The sequence below is a fragment of the Emys orbicularis genome, chromosome 6 (genome assembly GCF_028017835.1).
Source record: "Emys orbicularis isolate rEmyOrb1 chromosome 6, rEmyOrb1.hap1, whole genome shotgun sequence".
NCBI lineage: Eukaryota > Metazoa > Chordata > Testudines > Emydidae > Emys > Emys orbicularis.
The window spans coordinates 41917295-41942092 of NC_088688.1; the positions used below are offsets into that span (position 1 = coordinate 41917295).

The 24798-nt window shown below is 38.9% G+C and overlaps 1 protein-coding gene across 1 annotated transcript in view; it reads left to right on the forward strand.

Moving 5' to 3' along the window:
* Positions 1 to 13598, forward strand: part of ERBIN (erbb2 interacting protein) — a 232135-nt gene extending 218537 nt beyond the window's left edge. Inside the window, exons 24-27 of the mRNA XM_065407058.1 lie at positions 2375 to 2584; positions 7225 to 7317; positions 9022 to 9096; positions 13491 to 13598. Coding sequence (XP_065263130.1) covers positions 2375 to 2584; positions 7225 to 7317; positions 9022 to 9096; positions 13491 to 13598 — 486 coding nt within the window. The remainder of the gene's footprint in view (positions 1 to 2374; positions 2585 to 7224; positions 7318 to 9021; positions 9097 to 13490) is intronic.
* Positions 13599 to 24798: the final 11200 nt, after the last annotated feature.

Below are 24798 nucleotides of genomic sequence, written 5' to 3' on the forward strand. Positions count from 1 at the left end.
TGTTAATTACAAGGTTATCTCTTTAGTTACAGTCTGAGAAACTGTTTACTGCCTTAAGATGTGGTTTTACTTTGAAAAATGATTATGTAACAGTCACTGTTATAGGTCTAGCTGCACCTTCATTCTGTACCTCCCAGGAGTCTGATTAGTGGACCCTTCAGGTGTTAGGCCTCTTACCTTAACCTGTCCTGGGGTGGAATCGTGAGTGTCTTTCACTTTTAGACCAGGTCCCCAGCTACAGCACTGTGTGTGCCAATTGTGATATTTCCGCAGGCCCAACTGAGATTGGCACCAGCAAGTCTTCCTTTCCAAAGTGGATAACAAAGCAACCCAAACAGCCTTTTCAAAACAAAGTATTGTTTAATCTTAAAGTAGGAACAAAACAGAAAAAAGGGTTTGTAACATAATCAAAGGTGTACTTGCGTATCTGTCTCACTTACGGTCTTAGGTAGGTCTATCTTATTGCAGACACCTCAGCCTTTGGAGTCTCAGTTCACCTTAGCTCAGAACCTCATTTTACCCCCTCTTTTCCTGCACCCTTCAAGTAAGGTATTGCCTTTTTAGTACCAGCCATGTCCTTTGTTCTTCTTGTATCTCTTGAATCTGGTTAAACCGGTTTTGGCAGCTCACCAGGGGATCAGACAGAGCCCTCAAAGGGATTGTGTTGCATTGTGTCAGTTGCTGGCAGAGCAGCTGTTAACAGGTCATTGTCTCCTTTTGCCTATTGTAACTAACCCATCTTGAATTAACCCCTTGTATACATACAGTAAACATCACAATAACAAACAAGGAGACATAGTCGTAAAATATTACAGACAACTCCCACTTCCTTCATGGTAACACTAGCACCACCTTATGCAATACATTGTTCCTTGTGTTTCAGAGTTGCATCTACTTAATATGGACAAAAATAACTTTCTACTCTTTTTAAGACTTCAGGAGCCAATACAGCTAAAAGGAAGTGAGCTGGAACCTATACTTTTGTGTGCATCATCAATAGTTTATTAACTTCCAGTCAACTACATTTGTGCAAACCCATTGAAGGCAGTGAGGTTGCACAATTGTACCTGGGCAGATTTTGGCTTGTATAAACTTTTATTATTGGTATGATTGCAGAAGAAGGAAAGAATCTAACTTTTTTCTCAATTATGTTTTATTTTTTGTAAATGGCAGTTGGAAAAACATCTTTTTTACTTTTAAACCAGACCAATCTGATATGTAAATAAATTAAATAATACATATTAAACCCCTCATTGCCATTTTTGAGAATCACTTTACAAGGTAGAACCTCACTTACTCAGAACATTGTCTGAGATACAGAAGACAACTGACACAGCATAAATAGAAGCTGGAATTTTCTTACCTATTTATTTCAGTTATTTATGATTTAGAGAGAGTAAAACTTTATTAGTATTTGGACATACTAGTATGGTATATCTTGACAGATTAATTCAGCATAGCAGTGGTGATATAAATGAAAGATGATGGTGGTTTTGGAATGGGGGATTTTACAGAATGAGTGACAGGAGATATCACCGAATTAGGGTACCGAGTAAATTTAGTAGGTGTTTCGGGGGGGCAAGGAGGTATTCTTGTCCATGGACATTCTGCTCCAGTACAAATTAATCGCCAACGAGGCCTTCAGTAAAAAGTTTTGTTGTGCAGAGCAGCAACTTTAGTTAATTAATTAAATACTTACAGATATTTCTGTGGCATTAACGCCATAGTGTCTGCCAAATCAAATCAACAGATAAAGTCAAACCAGAGAGCAACATATACTGGAAAGATTCTCACCGTAGTTTTAAAATTAAGATTCTATAAGGTCTTTAGTTGTAAGGTCTTTAGTGGAAGAGGTCTTCCATATTAAGTGGTAGGAGAAAACACATCCAACAGTAGCATAATTAGAGTTTACTAAATAGACATTTTGACATAGCATTCACACCTTTGTAATATTATTACACTTGTCTATTAATAGTTCAGAACTAGAATTGATAGACAAGTTATATGAATAAAAAATAAAATACTATATAATTTAACAATGTAAACCAAATGTGATACTGTTAGAAGTATCACCAAAAAACACTGGTTGAGATGAATTACAGGGAAACAAGTGTTAAAAAGGAACAGGAAGCTGCCTACTCTGTTCTAGCTGATAAGAGTGCAAAGTTAGCTTAGCTTTTCATGCTTGTCTTCATAAGTTAATACTGATAATTATAATGAAAATATAATTTAGTGGCACGTAGTTTAAAACTGAGGTTTAGTAATGCTCATAAAAATGCAATGACCAGTCAAGAAATGTTGAAATAATTGAATAAAAATTCAGGATTGTTGTTATAAAATGTTATGATTTAAAGACGATTCATGTTTTATTCAGATACCTTTGACAAATGGGCAGATGTGCCAGCCTCACAGGCCTCAGACAAACTATAGTCAAGTCCATCATCCACCTCCCCAAGCATCTGTGGCAAGACATCCCTCTAGAGAGCAATTAATTGATTATCTGATGCTGAAAGTTGCGCATCAACCTCCCTATACTCAGCCTCAGTGTTCTTCCAAACAAGGCAATGAGATGGCTAAGCAAGAGGTAAGGATAAAAATTATATTAATTAAAGTCAAGAGGTAAGGTTTTTAATAAGTGTTTGAATATATGATTTGCACTTTTTGGTAGCCATAAGTGCAAGGTGGTATTATTTTATTTGCTATTACTATTATTACTAAATGGGTGATAACAGAAACAGTTTAGGAATTTAACTCCAGCAAGAAAGAGCTGTAGCTCACTGGAGTTCTGTCATCCCACTCTTAAAAAAGAAAAATGGTTGCCTGAAATCATACCTTCAGTTTGATTTTAATCTGTTTTGTTCCCTTTCTTGTGATGTGGATGTTATACAGAGAAATAAACCTGTTACTAACCTTTATCAGAAGTTAGTGAGGATTTTAGTTAGAGTATTTCTGCTGAAACTTGAATTACAACTCCCTTCAGCTACCTGATTATCCATGGCCCTTCATGCTTATACAATAATTAAAATATACAAAAATAGGTATTTTGAGTTTTTAATTACTACGGTCGATTTCAAGACCATCTAGACTAGTAATACTCACCCAGATGGTAAAATAACCAACACATTTAATAGTGCAAAAAGTCTGTAGTAGAAAAAAGGTGACTTTTGCAGCAAGCCCAGAAAACTAATAAAATCTGACAGACCAAGGTAGGGAAGTAAGTTCCAGAGCCAGCAACTGGACCAATCATGGAGAGCATCTTTCCACCAGCGCCCTTCTTTTGAAACAAGGGCTGTTAATTCAGTTTTCTTGAGTGATCACAACTGCAGTTGTATTATAATACTCACTCATGAACCTGTGATGCCTCAAAGATTGCTGTCAGATTTGCACTCGAATAAATTGATTAGCTCAGTAAGCACAGAGATGTGGCTTTTGGACGTTGCAAATTAAATGAGAAGAAAACCAAGTTTTTTTTGGCTACAAAACGGAAGTGTCTGGCTATTGTGGAGGCCTTCAAGGCCTATTGTCCATATTTACTAAGTATGGAATTCACGGTGTATACTGACCATAGTGCTGTGGAGTAGTTCCTTACAAAGCACAACCCAGAAGGACACTTGTGGAGATGGTATCACAAACTGTCCAAATATATATTCATGGTTTACCATAAACCTTTGAAAGCAAAATATGGTTGTGGTGGCACTCAGCTAGGTGAGGGCAGTGAGAGTAGATTCTAGTGAGGACATCTGGCAAGAACAGTCTAAGGCCCCTGAATTTCTTTTGGTGCACCAACATATATATCAAAGGATACCCAGACTGGGGAGGTTAAACACAGTTCAGGAATGATTATCTATTGATCTGGCTACCAACTTGCTGGTATAAGGATTGTATGGCCAGCAAGTTTACAGAGAACAGTGCTGGAGTATCTTCATGATGGTGAAGCAGCAGACACCTGTGATATGAAAAGACAGTGAGCAAGGTATATGACAGTTTTTTTTGGCTGGACATGGCTGCAGAAGTTAAAAAGTGGGTACTTTCCTGTCTTACCTGTCAAGAAAGGAAAGTACCAGCAAGGGGATGCAAAACTCCTTTAGGGGAAAGGCCTCAATCTAATAAGCCCTGGGAGTTCATACAGATTTACTTGAAAGGCCTATTACCAGAAACACCAGCTGCAAGTAGATATTTGCTGCTAGTGTATGACTCCGTCTCAAAGTATGTGATGGCACAACTACTGAAGGATAAAAGGATTGATACAGTTAATCAATGAATGGATGAAATAAGTAGTGTTGCAGTTTGGCCCACCAAGCTTCATCTTCAGTGATCTGGAAAAGAATTTGAGTCACGGTTATTACATAAGTTTTGCCAACAACTCCAGATAACCAAGGTGAGGACCAGTATTGTCCACACTATGAGTAATAGGAGAGTGGATCGAATAAACCGCACCCTTGGTTCCATGCTTAGACTCGTAGTCAGTGAAGAACAACAAGACTAAGATACAAGACACCTTTTTACTCCTGGGGAGATTCTGTGCAAGCACAGAATTAATGTCCCCCGTAGATTTACACACACACACAAACACAATAATTTATTCTGACAGGGATGTGAAGGGAAACAAGAGGGGTCACGCTGCAGTTACATGTTTCGCCCACCAGGGGCTGATGTGCCAGAAAAGAGGGCAGCTGGCTCATAGGCCAGAGCAGCTGGCTGTAGAGAGGGAGGGGGGCAGAGGCTGCCTTTCTCACAGTGCCCTGCCTGCAGGGCCAGGTGAGGAGGCACAGAATATGAGGGGGACGGACAGAGCGGAGCACGTGGGGCAGCTGGGGGGGTAACACAGACTGGGGTACAGAAGGACTACTAGCGGTGGACAGGCTGGGGTGGGGGCACAGGAGCTATTGGGGTGACATTGAGTGAGGGTGTAGGGCCATATGAGGATGGGGAAGAACGGGTCCAGGAACACATGGGGACAGGGACAGATGTGCCTGACTGAATGGGAGATGCTAGGGGTCAGCCAGGGTTTGCTGACCAATTCCTCCCCTCCCTGCGCGACCCCCCCCCCAATAAAACCAAACAACCTGATGCATACTTCTGCCACCCACACCCAACAACCCCTCCAGGTTCAGTCCCAGACTCAGTCCCAGCAATTACTTCCCTCTCCCTCAGCTCCTCTGTTATCCCTGACTCCCCCAAACCGTTGCACTGCTTCTGAGCAGCGTGGGAAATACGGTTCTGAAGTATAACACAAAGCCTAGTAAGGAATCTGTTTGTCAAAAAAACATTTCCTGAATCTTTTTTGTTGTCTGTATTGTTATAGACATACTTGCTGACAGGTATTTTGAACTTAATTACCAAAATAATGAAACTGGTGTTATTTTGACAAAATGTAAAATTATGAAGAATTTTTATATTTTTGGCACAGAATTTTTTATTTTTTGGTGCAGAATGCCTCCAGGAGAACCTTTTGTCATCTTTGCGTATAACACCAGGCAGCTATGCATTACTCTCCCTATGAGATTATTTTTGAACTCCGTAAACACTTGCTTCCTCGTGAAGTGACGTTCAGGCAGCAAGAACCTGCAAGGCCCTCTGCACCTACACAGGTAGCAGTGTCATTTATTAGTGACCTGAAGGCAGCATTCCAAAAGATGGAGGAACAGATCAGTTGGAAGCAAACATGACAGGCACAAGATGCCAGAAAAAAAAAAAGAATTATGTGCCTGTCCCTGAAGAAGAGAAGGTTTGGCTCTGCAACTGGAAAAAGCATCCAGGAAAAAAATTGCAGGACTGCCAATAGTTGTAATTCTCACTTTTATAGAAATCAAAGGATTTATTGGAACCCTGCAAGTAACAACTCCAGCACACACAGGCAGGACTTAGCTTCCTTCTAGTCCCTCCATCCTTCCCCCTTGAACAAAGACAACAACATAACATCAAAACAAAACAATTTAACACTAAAATAAAGATACAGCACCACATATTAGGGGAAGTGCTGTCTGCCCTGGTCATTGCAGTATATAATAGAAGAGAAACTAGTTGAAACTGTAGGCATTATTGTACCTCAGTAGGCAGCTCCTTACTCTAGCTGTACCCTAGGAAAATCAGTTGCTAGACCATAGTTCAGACCTCAGTTTCCCTGATAGGCTGGAAAGCTCCTGATTTCTGGAGCCTCTTTCCAATCACCTGCTCCTATCTTCTGCTGTTATTGGGAGAGCAATATTGGGAGAGAGTTGTGTGGAGGAGTATATTATGTTGCTGTAGGTAGTATCTTGGAGGACTGCTCTAGGACACTAATTCAGAGAGATTCCTAGGAGTCCTCTGAGACTTGACCCATAGAGCACCTACCTAGATCATAGGCCCAACCTGCCCACACCATTAAGATATGGCAAGAGCACAAGGCAGTATTTTGGATAGAGTGGTGGTACATTGGCAGCTATTTTTCTAATCATATTTTTATGACCATAGTGGATTGGGGACCAAGCTTTGTCCACAGATGCTGTGCCTCGTGTACATTGCGGAGACCTGGGAAAAACAGGATTATGTAGGAATAGGAGCGAGAGATAGGATTAGGTGTGGGAAACTGAGGGAGAGCCAGAATGAGGGAGTTCAGTTGGCGTAAGCCAGGAAAAGAGGGGAGTAAGCTTATGTAAATGAGATAATGCCTATTTGCCAGGTGTGCAGATTAGTGTGTTTAAATCATTTGGGTTATATCTCCATATTTCTGGATTTACAGCCTTAGGAGGTGTGCTATAATCTAACTAAACTAATACACCATAAAACTTGGCTGTTATGGCTATGTATTATGTTTTAACATGCTGTTACCAGAAATTATATTTGAGATATGATTATTTCTTTTGAACTGCAGAGTAGGCTCTTCAATATTTTTGTGTTTTTGTTAATTTGAAGGCTGTTTAGTACTAATTAAATAAAAGCATCTGTATGAATATTAATCAGCATTCCAAAAGTAAAGTTTACTATTGTTTTTTGATCGTTGATATTTTGGGGGTATATTGTATGTCTGTTACCATATTCAAAACTTCCTTGTATTAATATTAAAAATGGTAAGAGGAAAAACATTGAGATGGAGTTCAACTGTTTGTCAATGTAAGTCTTTTATTGTTTGGTCATAATTCCAACTATAGTAATTAGACAATATGATACAAGTGATTCAGCATTTTATAGTATGTCCATTTCTGTGGATCTGAGCTTTCAGGGCAATTCCTTTTACTTTGTTAGATTCGAGTGAGAATTGAAAAAGATCCAGAGCTAGGATTTAGTATATCAGGAGGAGTTGGCGGTAGAGGAAACCCATTCAGACCTGATGATGATGTGAGTATTTCATATATATGTACCTGTTTAAAACATCTTTTGTCTTTAAAACAACTCTTAAAATAGGTTTGTTTTACATGCTTCACTTTAAATTATAATAAATGACCTGGCACATATTACCTCTTTGGTGCACTGAACAGTATCTCCTACATACTTGTGAGGTTTTTAATTGTAACCAAGTGTATTTAGAGCAAAACAATACTCAGCATTTATATAGTACTTTTCATCTTCAAAACAGTAAGAGATTTATTAAATGACAAAACTGAAGGTGAAAGGTTAAGTGACTTGTCTACAGGTATGGAGTCAGTGATGGGTATCATTAGAACTCAAGCTTTCAGTCTAATCCACTACATCACACTGCTTTTCCAAATAGTGTTGACTGGAACAAAGAGGTTATCTCCAGTATTTTTTCCCCTCTTAAGTGTTGTGTCACTTCCCATCCATACAACAGATGGAAAGAGGCAGATGGAATTAATCTCTCCATGACCATTTTTTTTATTTTTTCAACTACCGGTAACAATATTATCATTAGTATTATTATTATTTATAAAATATCCAAATGTGCTATTGTTTATTTTTTAGGTGCTATAAAATAAACAATAAAAGTGTGCTAAGCACTTCACGGGCATATTAGAGAATCCCCTACCTCAAAGAGCTTAGAATCTAAGTATACAAAAAATAAGCAAGGGATGGGGGAAGGGAAGCAAACATACGAGCAAGTGATTTGAGATAGTGTTTGAAATGCATTTTGTTGCCCGATTCTTGTAGGGTGTTCTTTTCCTTTCATTTCCTTCCCTTATTGATTCCATTCTATTTTCTCTCCAACCCATGCCCATTTGCTCACTACCTAGCTCTAGCCCTACCATCTCACCTCCACTGATTTAATCCTTGGATATATTTAGTCCTTGCCTGTTAGCTAACTCCTTCCCAGTCACACACAAGGTGCTCCAGCTCCTCCCATATTTTCCTCACAAATTAGTCTCATAATGCCACAAGAAATAATTTATTTGCCTGTGAATGCTTCCTATACAGTAAGTTCTGTGGGGCTTGGAGTTTGTGTTTTTTGTAAAGCTAAAATTGATTGTGTTTACTGTAGGGTTGTGGGGGAGGGAGACTGGCTTACAAAAGTGAGGGAACTGAAGAGTGGAAGGTGAGACTTGTAATAAAGTTGGAGTTTTGTGCAGGAGGGAGGCTATGAAAATTGAGATAGAAACGGATGAAAGTAGTTTGGCCAAATTATAGTACATGAAAGTTAGTGGTGGGGACAATCTAGGTTGGGTGAATGGTAGGATGTTAGAAACGTCAAGCATTATAAACAAGATAACAATGAATGATGGAGTTTAAAATTACAATGTCTCTTAAAGGGAAAAGGATTTAGCCTAGAGCCCTTACATCCAGTGTTGGTACTACATTTTGACACGTAATATATCTGGCAATTTAAACAGAGGGGTTAACTTAAAATTCAGATGGAGAAATATTTTCCCTTCAGTGTTCCAATTAATGCAATTCTTCTGTCTTTAATCTCTGAAAAGATTTTAATCATAAAAGCCAATGAACCTATTATTTTTCAGTATTTCACATTCTCTTCTGTTTAGTGTGGAAAAATCAAAGAATATCTTAAGTTACAATGGCTTCAAGTTGCTCCAATATCTATTAAATAGGATCAGTCAGAATTCTTTTTTTCCGCCCTATTTGTTTTTACAGGGTATATTTGTAACCAGAGTGCAGCCTGAAGGACCAGCATCTAAATTGTTGCAGCCTGGAGATAAAATAATTCAGGTACTGTAATTGTAATCATTCTGTTTAATATACATAGTCCTTGTTTGTATGTTTGTTCGGTCAGTCAGTGCCTTTCATTTTTATGGCTAGTAGTGGCAGACTACATTCAAGTTTAGTACTTACATTCTTTACATAGTTTTATCAATATCTCTTCCAAAAGAAGTCTTAGAAAACCAGTTATACTCTGTTACGTTTGAGTATTTTTCAGATATATTAGTATCACAATTACAGCGCAGCCTAAAAACAAACAATTTACAAAAGTAACAGCATTTTGATAGACAACATAAGTTACCTCACATAATTTAAAGCCACCCAGAATACAAACTTGGACTTGAGATTGAGCCGCTCCAGCTAAATGATTGCCTGCATTTGAGTGAGGCTTAAATAGTTCTGTGCAAATTAGTTCCTCCCACCAGTGCTGGGAAATGTGACTGGCTTTGGATCTTAAAGGGTGCAAGTACTCTTCCATTATAAGTGCAGAAATCTTTGTAGTTGTTATTTATACAGTAGGGTTTTAGGTGTGTGTGTGTTTGTTTGCAAACATACATAACCGTTGATTAAGACACATGGGAGATATGTGAATTATTGTTCTGTATTTTGTAAAATCGAATATGTGCGGCGGGTAACCTTCTGTTGGAATGGATTGTTATTCCTGATATTTGTTTGATATTTCAGTAGTTAAATTTTCCCGTTGTTGTACTGGCTATATGTGGGTTGGTTTTTATGAAGGAATTCATTCTCTGAAAAAGAGCAAAGAGAAAATGTCTGGTGAATGTGCTGAGGTAGTAATTACAGGTTCTTTCATTTTTCAGAACTACTAGGCCATATTTTGCTCTGACAGGTTTTGCTATTCATGATTATTCTATTTTTCTCATGTAAATCGTAAAGCAGGATCTGGCAGTGGCAGAATGGAAAACCTGTCCTATGCGGCCACAGTGCCAGTTACACAACTTTTGTATTTGTGTGTCTTTAGTGAAGCTTCCCTGAAGCTGCTAAAGAGAGAATCCATGGTTGTACACAAATCTGCTAATCGCACCTTTGTACATTTTACAACCTCTGTGTTTCTAAAGCACAAAAGCTTCTCTGTGTTTGGATGTCTTTAGCCCTGGTCTGGATACAAAGGATGGTCTCAGAAGGTTATTGCTCTCTCAGGAAAACATGCATTAAATGTACGTCATAATGTAAAATTTAGGCCTGACTGGTGGCTGTATAGGTTTCTTGTATGCGCTTTGGATATCAGTAGGAAGGTTAAGATCTGAAATTGGTCCTGTACAGCCGTGGTTCTCAACCAGGAGTATGTGTACCCCTTGGGGTACTCAGAGCTCTTCCAGGGGGTATAGCAACTCATTTAGATATTTGCCTAGTTTTACAACAGGCTACATAAAAAGCACTAGCGAAGTCAGAACAAACTAAAATTTCATAGACAATTATTTATTTATACTGTTCTGTATACTATACACTGAAGTGTAAGTACAATATTTATATTCCAATTTATTTTATAATTATATGGTAAAAATGAGAAAGTAAGCAATTTTTCAGTAACTGTGCTGTGACACTTTTATATTTGATTTAGTTTTTAAGTGAGGTGAAACTTGGGGGTACACAAGACAAATCAGACTCTTGAAAGGGGTACAGTAGTCTGGAAAGGTTGAGAGCACTACTGTCCAGTTCTTGGCTTATGAGTAGTTACCCAGCTTTTGCTCTTCAAAATGGAAGTCTTGCTGCAGACCACACTCACCTAAGGAGTTATTGCAGGGGCAGGATTTGGAGTAACATTTTAAACCCAATATAGCTGCCATGCATCTTATTTACATGACTCTTTTCTAACTCATTTTCTAACTCTTGCCCACTCTCCTACTCTACCTCAGTTCCACCCATTTTGAATGCTGCGCAATTCTCCTTATTTGGCTGTGGTAGTAAAAAGTAGCGAGCCTTGTTCAGCTCAAACCTACAGATCTGTTTGGACTGTTAATTTTTATCAAAGATTAAGCTAAATTCTAGGTATGACTGACAGAGTAGCAGTCAAAAATTGGTTTTAAATCTCCACTTTAATGGCTTTGTTATGCCAGTAACATAGCAGCAATGCTTTCTGAAGCTGTCCAGGGTGACGTGTCTAAATACTACTTGTCTTTATGGTGTTCTTCTTTTGGTGACGTCATGATGAAGTCTCTTTATTAAACAATTCACTACTTATTACAGTAAAAGCTTTATCATCAGGCATGTTGGAGGAATGCAGGGTGCCGGTTAGTCAAAAATTCCGGTTAACGAAGAGTTATACTTACCAATGGAGGGAGGGAGTTTGAGTGCAGGAGGGGGCTCGGAGCTGGAGGTTGGGGTGCAGGAGGGGTTTTGGGGTGCCAGATCTGGGTGGCGCTTACCTTGGGCGGCTCCCCGCAAGCAGCGACATGTCCCTGCTGCTCCTAGGCTGAGGCGCAGCCAGGCAGCTCTGCACGCTGCCTCTGCCTGCAGGCACTGTCCCCGCAGCTCCCACTGGCTGCGATTCCTGGCCAATGGGAGCTGCGGAGCCAGCACATGGGGCAGGGGCAGCGCACTGAGTCCCCGTTACTGTTCCTCCACCTAGGAGCAGCAGGAATATGTTGCCGCTTCTAGGGAGCCATGCGGAGTCAGGTAGGGAGCCTGCCGGCTCCGTGCCAACTGGACTTTTAATGGATATCAGAAATACTAGTTTCTAGAGCTTTCTGGTTGGTAAAGTGCCGGATAACACAGCTTTTACTCTATTAATCATGAATGATATGGTAGAAGAAAATGGAGGTGCAGCTAATAAATTTGCAGATAGCTGGGTAGATCCTACAGAGTTGCTTGCTTGCATGATTCTGATATCACCGCTAAGAGGTAATCTCTCATTTAGTAAACTGCTGCTGCTGCTATACTGATGAGGCCCGAGAGTCCCCCTAGATTTGAACAAGGAGTCAGCTACTGGATTTGTTGAAAGGGCAGAGCCCATGGAATAATAGAGGTGGATGCCCCCAGAAAAAAATGTAGTTGCTGGAAATGAAGGACAAATCCCAAAGAAGTGGGTGGCTCCTGAAGTATTGCAGAAGACTCAGAGCTCTGAGGGTAGAGATAGGACCTAATTTGGCTGCCTGAAAAATTTATATGGGCTGACTCCTGTTGAAAAATTAGTATCTTGAGCATCAGTGGGTGTAAAATCCTCCCTCTCCTCTTTTAGAAATAAACGTCAGCCTTTAATAGACTTAATCCACCATACACCACATTTCTAGATTCCAAAACTGTGGTGCACAATAGTCATTATACTCAGTGCACAATATATACAGTAACTCCTCGCTTAGTGATGTTCTTCCAAATCCAATTTCCCCATAAGAATTAATGGAAGGGGGGCTAGGTTCCAGGGATTTTTTATTTTTTTGCCAGACAAAAGACATTATATACATGTACAGTATAAGTTTTAAACAAACAATTTAATACTGTACACAGAAATGATGATCGTGACGCTTGGTTGAGGTGATGGAGTCAGAGGGTGAAAGAGGGTGGATCGTCCGGTTGCTCCTCTTGCTGTTTTTTCCAAAGTGCTGGGGGGTGCTCAACCCCAGGCCCACCCCCCACTCCACCCTTTCCCCCAAGGCCCCAACCCTGCCCCACCTCTTCCCGCCCCTGCTCCCCCTCCTCCCCCCAGCCTTCTGAAGGCCACGGCATTCAGGAGGCTTGGGGGGGGGGGTACAGCGCACAGCCTCATCTCCCTCCACAGGCCGCCCACCTGCAGCAATCAGCTGTTTTGGGGTGTTCAGGAGGCTCGGGGGGGTGGAGGGCGGGGGGAGCTGCTGATCTGCAGGGCTGCTGGCGGGCGAGAGGCGCTGGGGTCGGGTGGAGGGGAGCTGATAAGGGGGCTGCTGGCCAACCCTGGATCTAAGCCCCCATGGCCAAACAACATTATAAGCAAACGTTGCCCAACTTTAAATGAGTATGTTCTCTAATAGACCAGCGATGTAACAATGAAACAACGTTAACCGGGATGACGTTAAGTGAGGAGTTACTGTACTATATTCATTTTTTCTTTGTGGGAGAGGGCACCTGTGTTCCATTTATTAGCTTTGTCTAGTGCAGTCATACGAAGTCAAATAGATGGGATTTATATGCTTTTTCAGTTCTGGTTCCTCCATTTGGGGTAGCTGAAAATGTGTCCCTGTCACCAATCTTCGGAGCAAAATTCTTCCACAAACACTTAAACATGCTGATCAGTTCACTTCCCTATCGTACAATACAGAATGTTTCTACCACACCATGAACAATCTAATAATGTGAAAACCTATAGACTTTTATTGCTAAAATTAAAGACAACTTGCTATTTGTTAAAACTCAAGTTACAAATAACATGTCCTGGGGACATTATTAATAAAATATAATTTCCTCCTTAGGCTAATGGATACAGCTTCATCAATATTGATCATGGACAAGCAGTGTCCTTGCTGAAGACTTTTCAGAACACAGTGGAACTCATAATTGTGCGAGAGGTTTCTTCATAAATACTGTGGGGAAAAAGCCAGCAAGATTCATCAAAGGACTTGTGGGAAACTGAATATTTTGATTATTTTTATATATGAAAGGAACTTGAAAAAATTATGATAAAAATTTGTACAGTAATGAAATATTGAACTTGTGGTTATGGGGAAGAACCACTGTATAGAACATACAGGAAACCATTTTTGAAATGCATATGGTGAATAACCCTGGTTACATTTTTAAGCATTATAGCAATCAAGGATCACTCCTCCAAGAACAGACCTGTGTTGTTTTTGTACAGATGGTAGGTTTATTTTTGGATAATTCATACACATTATTAAACTTCGTGCAAGGCTGTGAGAAGCCTCAGCTGTAGCCAGTGGACAGATGGCAGGGCTGTCTGTCCTGTAGCTGTTTATTGCCTTTATTTTTATTCACTGGGTATTAATGTGTTATGCTGAAACCACTTCTCTAGATATGGGCAAGAGATTTGAAATGTTGGCTTTGCTATGTGCACATTGTATAGATGAATGGGTAGATGGAAGTTGGTGCTGGTTGGGTTAATTTAAAGGCCTAGTGAAGAACTATTTGCTATCAGTATCTGGAATCAAGAAAGAAGGAAACATTTGGTTAGTCTGGGAGTGTACGTCTACCAATAGAATAACGCAATAAAAGCATAATGTCTTTTTAGGAAGACTATAATTACATTATTGTGAGCTCTTCAGGATTTGTTCTTATCATCATCATCGACTATCCATTTGCTATGTGTGATTCAAGTTTATTTTTTTATTTGCATACACAATTTTTTTCAACTGTACTGTGGAGATGTGCCCAGAGGTTTTTCTCTGCCATGGAAATCCCCGATTTTGTGCAAATGGTGATACTTCTATCTTCTTTGTAATAAGTACTCAATTTTAAACTTATTTATAGATTTTTTTTAAAAGGCCAGTTTTTAAGATTGTGTTGCCTGTAGAACCCACAAAACACACACACAGTAAATGGGTTAGGAAAGGAGGATTAGGAAAGTCATCTTGATTTTTGTTTGGCCTTGCATTGCCTTGTTAAACTAAAAGGAAACAATACGCATGGAGCTAGGTAACCAAAGCAAGTTTGTGAAACTGTTGAACAGTGACGGATAATTGCTGAGGGTAACTGTAGAGCAAAAGGACGGGGTACTTGGAACCCACCAGTTTGTAACGATATTTCTTAAAGGGCTGTTCCTACAGGAAACATTAAATGTGAACTAGACACTTCAGAGTCATTAAAGGGTTTCTAACTATATTAATGTAATAGTGATTTACCACAGGCTGCCTTTGTTCCTTATTACTGTATAAAATATTTGATTATACTTTTGTTTGCCTGAAACATTAACTTTATTTTCTCTTTTTTTCCTATGTAATTGAGTAGAGATTGCATAATCTGCAGTGGTAATTAAAACATGGTTGTTATGGACCAGGGAAAAGTGCCATAGAAGACCAATAACTGTTTTTAATCAGGGCTAATTATTAGCCCATCATTGGAGCAATATTCATTTGTTGCAATTCATTTTTAATTAATAAATATAAGTTCATAGTTTTAAACTGGTAGAAATTGCCTTTTCAACCCATATGTAATAAAATGTTTTTAATAAAGCTAGCAAAAACACCAGCCCACTTTAGTTTTTGGAAAAATGAGCTGGAACATAAAGGAATTATACATAGCTAGCTGAAATAAACAGGCAGTACTTTTTAAATACATGAACTCCAATATTATTGCACTTCTTTCAAAACTGTTAATCTGTTGCTTCTTGTACTGTGTATAGTTCTAATAATTTTAACTGAAACCCTTTAACAACTCTTTGTATATTATAATTTTTAGTTGATTTTCTGTAATATTTACATAGGAATTGATTTTTTTAATATTAGCAGAAGTGTGCTGTATTTTGATAAAATTCACTTATTTTCTGTGTGCTTTAATCTTTACAGAAAAGAACAAAAATATAGCTATATAATGGCAGGCTTCCGCGTTCCTTTTTCCCCCTAAGACTTTTTAATTTCTCAATATATTTTTTTATTGACAATGCAAAATGATCACATGACGTCTTCATTGCTTTTAATCATACTATTTTTAATCACACTCTGCCTTTTAAAGGGAATACATACAGATAAATCCTAATTTAACTTGACCTGATACATAAACTGTAACTTTGAGGAGGGAAAAGTCCAAAAACCAGAACTGATTCTTTACTGATCTTGGACTTATTTTAACTTTGTGTATATTATACAGTAGGTTTAAATAGTTCAATGAGGGTTTTACTGTTGCAAATGCTGTAACATTTTTCTTTAATGTTAACAGAAGGTTTAAACTATGTTGTGTCAATTAACTTAATTTGTAAGGTTGTGTATTGCAGAAAAATACTGTTACCAAAAACATTGGTTTGGCTATGGTATAACTGTAGGAGTTTAGTACTTCTTGTGGAAATACTTGGCCAAAGTCTGTCTTCAAGAAATTAGCAAACTAATCATGAAATAAAATATTGATGGTATTGATTTTACAAAGAAAATATTGGAGGTGTTTTTTAAAAATGTATTGAAAATGGTTAGGGGGTTAAAAAAAATCAACATTCATGTTTTTTGGAGAGTGGGAAGGGAGAGGTCTGTTTAATTAGTCCATTCAAAATACAGGAGGAGGAGAACCATATCAAAGTTATTTAGCCTATATTTTCAAACAAAATAAAATCAAATTCATCAACACAAGTGTGGAATTAATAAAGTTTACATCAACTCAACGTTCTTTCTCATCATAATAATTCATTAAAGAATCAGTTCAACTTACAATGAAATTTCCCACGTATTTATTATGTAAATATTTTTCTGACTTCCTTTTTTGGACTGGAGTTTAAAAAGTGTGTATATACTTGAAAGCATTCTATGATCACAAACAGCAATAAGCAACACACAGAATCAAGCCTTGATGATTGATTTGCTGTACTACATTTTTTTAGAATTATTTCCTTGTCAGCAGTTATGAAATGTTTTTATTGATCAGCATTTATCCACCATTCCAAATTTTTGTATATAATTAGATTGTTTCTGAGATAACACATGGAGAATAGATAATAAACTAATGCTCTTTAAAGCCGTGTGTAACTGACTTATTTAATACTTAGAAAGTTCTCCAGAACATATTTTTCTATAGTTTCATATAATTTGCATAATACAGACCTCAGTCTTTAATCAAAATGTATTAGTACAGATTCACATGTGCCCAGTAGGACTCTGTGTGAATGCTTAAGGGGTCTACTTTAGTGGATCTTGTTGCAGGACTGGGTCAGAATTTTGGTCAGACACTTAAAGGTAAACACTTAATAGATATTTGTTTAAAAAAAAATACTGTTACTGTTTATAGTTCCAAGCCGGCTATAACTGTGGATATGTCCATTGAGGCTGCCATTTCCCTTTAACAGACTGAAACTAAGGGAAATTAAGACAGATGTAAACTTGCTCTCCATTGAAACCAATGGGAAAAGCATTGTATTTTCAATAATTTGAGACTTAATTTTTTTTAAATGCAATTAGGTAAATGAGGTCTGGTTTCCACTTGGGTTTGTTTTATTGCTAAGGAGTGTCCAGGAATCTCAGAAGAATATGGATAACCAACTGCCCCTATCACTGAGGTATGGGATGCCTCAAATGTGACCACTCTAGCTTCAACAGCTCCGAGGGTGGGTGAGGTCAGGCAGCAGAGTCAGAAGATATTTTGGGGAGCAGTCTGATTTGGGAGGACTGGGCTACTTGAAGGGGTCAACAAGCATGTGGACAAGGGGAAATCCAGTGGTTATAGTGTACTTAGATTTTCAGAAAGCCTTTGACTTAAGAGCCTCACCAAAGGCTCTTAAGCAAAGTAAGCTGTCATGGGATAAGAGGGACGGTCCTCTCATGGATCAGTAACTGGTTAAAAGATAGGAAACAAAGGGTAGGAATAAATGGTCAGTTTTCAGAATGGAGAGAGGTAAATAGTGGTGTCCCACAGGGGTCTGTACTGGGACCAGTCCTATTCAACATATTCATAAATGATCTGGGAAAAAGGGGAAACAGTGAGGTGGCAAAATTTGCAGATGATACAAAACTACTTAAGATAGTTAATTCCCAGTCTCTCAAAACTGGGTGACTGGGCAACAAAATGGCAGATGACATTCAATGTTGATAAATGCAAAGTAATGCACATTGGAAAACATAATCCAAACTATACATATACAATGATGGGGTCTAAATTAGCTGTTTACCACTCAAGAGATCTTGGAGCCATTGTGGATAGTTCTCTGAAAACATCTACTCAATGTGCAGTAGCAGTCAAAAAAGCTAACAACGTTGGGAATCATTAAGAAAGGGATAGATAATAAGACAGAAAATATCATACTACCTCTATATAAATCCATGGTATGCCCACATCTTGAATACTGCATGCAGATGTGGTCGCCCCCTCTCAAACAAGATATATTAGAAAAGGTTCAGAAAAGGGCAACAAAAATGATTAGGGGTATGGAACGGCTTCCATATGAGGAGAGATTAAAAAGACTGGGACTTTTCAGCTCAGAAAAGAGACGACTAAGGAGGGAAATGATTGCGATCTATAAAATCATGACTGGTGTGGAGAAAGTAAATAGTGTTATTCACTCATAACACAAGAACTAGGGGGTCACCCAATGAAATCAATAGGCAGCAGGTTTAAAACAAAAGGAAGCATTTCTTCACACAATGCTCAGTCAACCTGTGGAACTCTTTGCCAGAGGATGTTGTGAGGGCCAAGACTATAACGGGTCAAAAAAGAACTAGATAAATTCATGGAGGATAGGTCCATCAATGGCTATTAGCTCGAATGGGCAGGGATGGTGTTCCTAGCCTCTGTTTGCCAGACGCTGTGAATGAGCGATGGGATGGATCACTTGATTACCTGTTCTGTTCATTCACTCTGGGGCACCTGACATTGGCCACTGTCGGAAGACTGGATGCTGGGCTAGCTGGACCTTTGGTCTGACCCAGTATGGCGGTTCTTATGTTCTTAATCAAAAATAAAAATAAAGTGAGCACAATACCCTTTGTATTCTGTGTTGTAATTGAAATCAATATATTTGAAAATGTAGAAAACAGCCCAAAATATTTAAATAAATGGTATTCTATTATTGTTTAACAGTGCGATTAATCACGATTAATTTTTTTTAATCGCTTGACAGCCCTAGATTTTTTTCTCCAGATAAGTATGTTTTCTTTTATTGGCTGTTTTATAGCTTGTTGTCATGTATTGCTCAAGACCCTGGACAAGGCCATCTGGAGAACTTCATTTCAATCAGAGTTACTGGGGCTAGCTGCTGCCACAAATCAGAATCAACTGCCTTTGCAGCACAGGGGGTGAGACTATTCTCAGCAATAAACCCTCTGCACTGATAGAGGGAAACACTAAGAGAAGATGAAAATGATGAGTAAATAAATTCTTTATGTACATGTAGTTTTAAACTAACCTAAAATTATTGTTCTACATCCACTGTTTTTTGTAATGAATTTGATGCAGAAAGGGGGTTGAGTTGTCCTAATGACAAGACATGACACTTTGGTCAGTTGAGAGACTGTGTGGTGTTGGGTATTTCAAATGTTGGGGAGGTTTAGTGACTAGCTTCAGGAAACCCACATTCATAATCTGAGGGCAGAATGTGCTAGCATCCTTACCTTTATATTGTGTGCAGTATTTTGCATATTGGGTAGTACTAGTTTGAGTTAATAAGGAAGAAATTCTCATAAGTTAGCAGAAATGTAAATAGTTAAGAGGAAGCCCTGGGAAAACTGGGTTTGTCATTACCGTCTGCCCACTCAGAGATTACAAATGACATTGAGTGTGTTCTCATTCCACTAAAAAGACTTTACGGTTGCATTTACATTTTTTTTGCTGTGTGAACCTAGATGAGAGTAATATATTGTTCCGCTAAAGCACTGATGCATAGTTATCACAGTACAGATAATTTTAGGTGGTTATTACATTACTCATTTAACAATGAAATTCCTCTACAGTTTGAAAATTTACAGTATAATTTCATACTTGAAGTGACAATTCCCTGAAATTTTAAAATGTTTCTGTTTGACTAAACAGAAATGATTTTTCAATTTGTGCAACAGTAACAGTGCATAATACAGATAAAGCATTATATACTGAAAGCCAGTGAGTTGCTGCTGGGTTTAGAAGTCACATGTATTTAATTCAGAGTTTGTCATCCTCAACAACTGAGCACTGAAACTGATGATTTAATTTCTTCTGACATTAATTAATCTGATTGTTCTTACAATTATGAAGATTTATGGCAAAGGAAAAGTGATGATAATAGTGTATTCATCAGAAGAAGTTGTAATTGCAGACTAATATAAAGGGTGACAGGAAACTACTAGAAAGAATTTAACACTATGTCCTTACCTCTTACGTTATAGTCTGTTATAGTCAATTTGGCGTATGAAATGAAGCTGTCTCACCACCAATGGTAATTAATCTGTGTCAAAAAAATGTGTGAATTAGTGTGCAATTAGAACAAAAAAAATCTTTGTCTAAAATATTAAATAATAAAATAATTAACAGCTGTGATAGTCTGACAGCTGAAAGACATTTTAAAAATTTCTGGACACAATGGGACAACATTTTCCAAGTGATGCAAAATAATTTAACATGTGACTAATTAAGATCAGTTGGAGTCTTAGGGTTATCACATTTCTCATTTTGTCCTTCATGATTGAGAGACTTGATATTACAATGCACAGCAATTTTTTCCCTGCATTAATGCATCTTGAGGAGTTCTTGGCTTTTTTTGTTGTAGCCAAGCTAGCATTGGAGACTGAGACAGACCTCTGCATAGCCACATAGATTCCTAATCCCTCTACATTATTTTGAAAATATACTCCAGTACTGATGATAAACCTGTCAGTCAATGGAAAACAGTCCTAAGTAACACTAACAGAGTAGGGCCTTCTGCTTTTTGGATAATCCTTGATTTAATATAACATTCTGAATCTACTCTTATTCTTCCTAACTTAGATCTTTTTATTTGTTTCCAACATAGAAATCTTGCTGGTAAATTCTTGAATTGTGGAGCAGCACCTCCACAACTAAGGTAATAGAAGCCTGACTTTCCCCCACACATGCAACATTCTCAAAAAGAAATCAATCTTTCTGAAATGTCACATGCCAGATCTCATTTCTGGGTAGAACTTTTCTGAGAAGTTTGTGGAAACAAAATGTTATAGTAATGGTGCTCGCCTTTTTTCCCCCTGTTGACTTTTAACAAAAATTCTTTAACTCTTTTGGTTCATCATAGCTCCAGAATGGCTCGCTCTACAACTCCAGCTGTTTTTGTTTGTCTGTCTTTCTGTCTTGCTAGGAAAGTGCTTTTTTTTTACTGTTTGAGGGGAAGGGCAGATGCACACTGAAGACTGCTTGTTTCAGGTAAGGAGGGAGAAGAAACTGAAACTGCCCTTTGTTGTTTTGGTCTTTGGTCCGTATTTTAGGCTGGAGTAGAGAAATGTCCTATACAAAGATTTGTGGCCTTGAAATGTAGAATGCAATATATTTTCTTGTTTTTTTCCCCCTCTTTTGTTTTAATTGATCTGCAGATTGGCCCATGCTTTTACAGAACTGTTCTCCCATATCTACAGAGCAATGTTTAAAATTATTTTTAAACTTCCAGAAATATAAACTGACTTGCTTCTGACTGTGAACAGTTTGGGGAGGAGGAACTGTGGGAGTGGGAATGTAGAGGGCCAGAAGCTGGAGAAGGGCTAAGGGACTGGATTGCATTGAGCTGTGCTATTCAGACTTGGAATGGAGTTCTGCCAGGAGGCAGGAAAGGAACAGGGATGAAGATTAATAGAGATTTTATAATCCAATAATTTGTTCATATATGAATGTTAAGGGATGAAGTTACGGCTGAGTGCTGTTGTAAACTGGGTGGGGCGAGAATGAGTGAGGACTATCCCCATAGTGACTGGGTACATATCACCTCAGGAAGGGATGCTGAGATAAAGTTTCTTGACACCTTAAATGATTGCTTCTTGGAGCAGCTGGTTCTGGAACCCACAAGAGGAGAGACAATTCTTGATTTAGTCCTAAGTGGAGCACAGGATCAGGTCCAAGAGGTGAATATAGCTGGACCGTTTGGTAATAGTGACCATAATATAATTAAATTTAACATCTCTGTGGCAGGGAAAACTCCACAGCGGCCCAACACTGTAGCATTTAATTTCAGAAAAGGGAACTACACAAAAATGAGGAGGTTAGTGAAAAAAATTAAAAGGTACAGTACCAAAAGTAAAATCTCTGCAAGCTGTGTGGAAACTTTTTAAAGACACCATAATAGAGGCTCAACTTTTAAATGTATACCCCAATTTAAAAAACATAGTAAGAGAACCAAAAAAGAGCCACAGTGGTTAAAAAGGCATCCTTTAATAGAAAAGAGCATGAACTCTGGCAAATGAAGTATAAAAATATAATTAGAAAGACCAAAAAAGCATTTGAAGAACAGCTAGCCAAAGACTCCAAAAGTAATAGCAAAAAAACTTTTAAATACATCAGAAGCAGGAAGCCTGCTAAACAACCAGTGGGACTACTGGACGATCAAGATGCTAAAGGAGCACTCAAAGGCCATTGCAGAGAAACTAAATGAATTCTTTGCATCGGTCTTCACTGTTGAGAATGTGAGGGAGATTCCCAAACCTGAGCCAGTCTTTTTGGGTGACAGATCTGAGGAACTGTCCCAAATTGAGGTGTCATTAGAGGAGGTTTGGGAACAAATTGATAAATTAAACAGTAATAAGTCTCCAGGACCTGATGGTATTTACCCAAGAGTTCTGAAGGAACTCAAATATGAAATTGCAGGACTACTAACTGTCATCTGTAACCTATCATTTAAACTAGCTTCTGTACCTAATGACTGAAGGATAGCTGTGTGACGCCAATTTTTTAAAAGGGCTCCAACGGTGACCCTGGCAACTACAGGCCAGTAAGCCTCACTTCAGTACCAGGCAAATTGGTTGAAACTATCATAAAGAATAAAATTGTCAGACACATAGATGAACATAATTTGTTGTGAAATGGTCAACATGTTTTTTGTAAAGGGAAATCATGCCTCAATAATTTACTAGAATTCTTTGAGGGGGTCAACAAGCATGTGGACAAAGGAGATCCAGTGGATATAGTGTATTTCGATTTTCAGAAAGCCTTTGACAAGATCCCTCACCAAAGACTCTGAAGCAAAATAAGTAGTCATGGGATAAGAGGGAAGGTTCTCTCATGGATTGGTAACTGGTTAAAAGATAGGAAACAAAGGGTAGGAATAAATAGTCAGTTCTCAGCATGGAGAGAGGTAAATAGTGGTGTCCCCCAGGGATCTGTACTGGGCCCAGTCCTATTTAACATATTCATAAACGATCTGGAAAAAGGGGTAAACAGTGAGGTTGCAAAATTTGCAGATGATACAAAACTACTCAAGATACTTAAGTCTCAGGCAGACTGTGAAGAGCTACAAAAGGATCTCACAAAACTGGGTGACTGGGCAACAAAATGGCAACTGAAATTTAATGTTGGCAAATGCAAAGTAATGCACATTGGAAAACATAATCCTAACTATACATATACAATGATGGGGTCTAAATTAGCTGTTACCACTCAAGAAAGAGATCTTGGAGTCATTGTGGATAGTTCTCTGAAACCATCCACTCAATGTGCAGCGGCAGTCAAAAAAGCGAACAGAATGTTGGGAATCCTCAAGAAAGGGATAGATAATAAGACAGAAAATATCATATTGCCTCTATATAAATCCATGGTAGCGCACACCTTGAATACTGTGTGCAGATGTGGTCGCCCCATCTCAAAAAAAATATATTGGAATTGGAAAAGGTTCAGAAAAGGGCAACAAAAATGATTAGGGGTATAGAATGGCTTCCGTATGAGGAGAGATTAATAAAACTGGGACTTTTCAGCTTGGAAAAGAGGCGACTAAGGGGGGATATGATAGAGGTCTATAAAATCATGAGTGGTATAGAGAAAGTAAATAAGGAAGTGTTATTTACTCCTCATAATACAAGAACAAGGGGCCACCAAATGAAATTAATAGGTAGCAGGTTTAAAACAAACACAAGAAAGTATTTTTTCACACAACGCACTGTCAACCTCTGGAACTCCTTGCCAGAGGGTGTTGTGAAGGCCAATACTATAACGGGGTTCAAAAGGGAGCTAGATAGATTCATGGAAGATAGGTCCATCAATGGCTAGCAGGCAGGATGGGCAGTAATGGTGTCCCTAGCCTCTGTTTGCCAGAAGCTGGGATTGGGTGACAGGACATGGATCACTTGATGATCACCTGTCTGTTCATGCCCTTTGGAGCACCTGCCATTGGCCACTGTCCGAGGACATGATACTGGGCTTGATGGACCTTTCGTCTGACCCAGTATGGTTGTTCTTATGACAGAACTCCTCCCTATGAACTCTCGCGCTGAGTTTTCCGTGCTAGTAAAGGACGATAAATTAATTTCCCATGCATCCCTGCAGGCAACCCTGGATGCAGCAGATGCGGCATCTCACACCATGGCTACGGGGGTGGCCACTGTAGTAAGAGGAGGCCCTGAGATATAAACCTTGGTATCAGAGGCCCGGTATGAGGCCTAAGGCCTGAACTAAAGTAATGGTCAAGACTTTGCTAACATAAAGCAAAGTTAAGCTGTGAGCCAGAGCAGGCCCTGCTCACAGAAGCTGGCAGGAAAAGGGCTGATGCTGCAAAAAGAGACATACCTAAAAGGTACTGAACACCAGATATCAGAACACATACTATACTGGAACATTCCACAGATAACATGGAACAGGCCGACCCATCCCAATGACGGGGCAAAAGGGTAAAATGATGGATAGAGTTGTTTTGATCGAACCAACATGTACAAGGTGAGAGGCGGCACCTTGCTGCGTAGAGGGGTTGCACCTCAATACGTCAGGAGTGATGTGTAACTTGTTTGTACCTGTGTATAAAAATGTATCCCTGGGGTGGTGTCTTTGTCCGGTCACGGGGGCAGTGGAAAGTCCCGCCACTGAGCCGGGTCCTTGCCAAGAGGCACTTTCTCGTAGTATGCCCTGAGTTAGGCTCAGAAACCTACAGGGAACTGCAATTGTGTCCGAGATCGCAATAAACCTAGTCGAAGTGACTTTGCACCTTACTGGACTCTG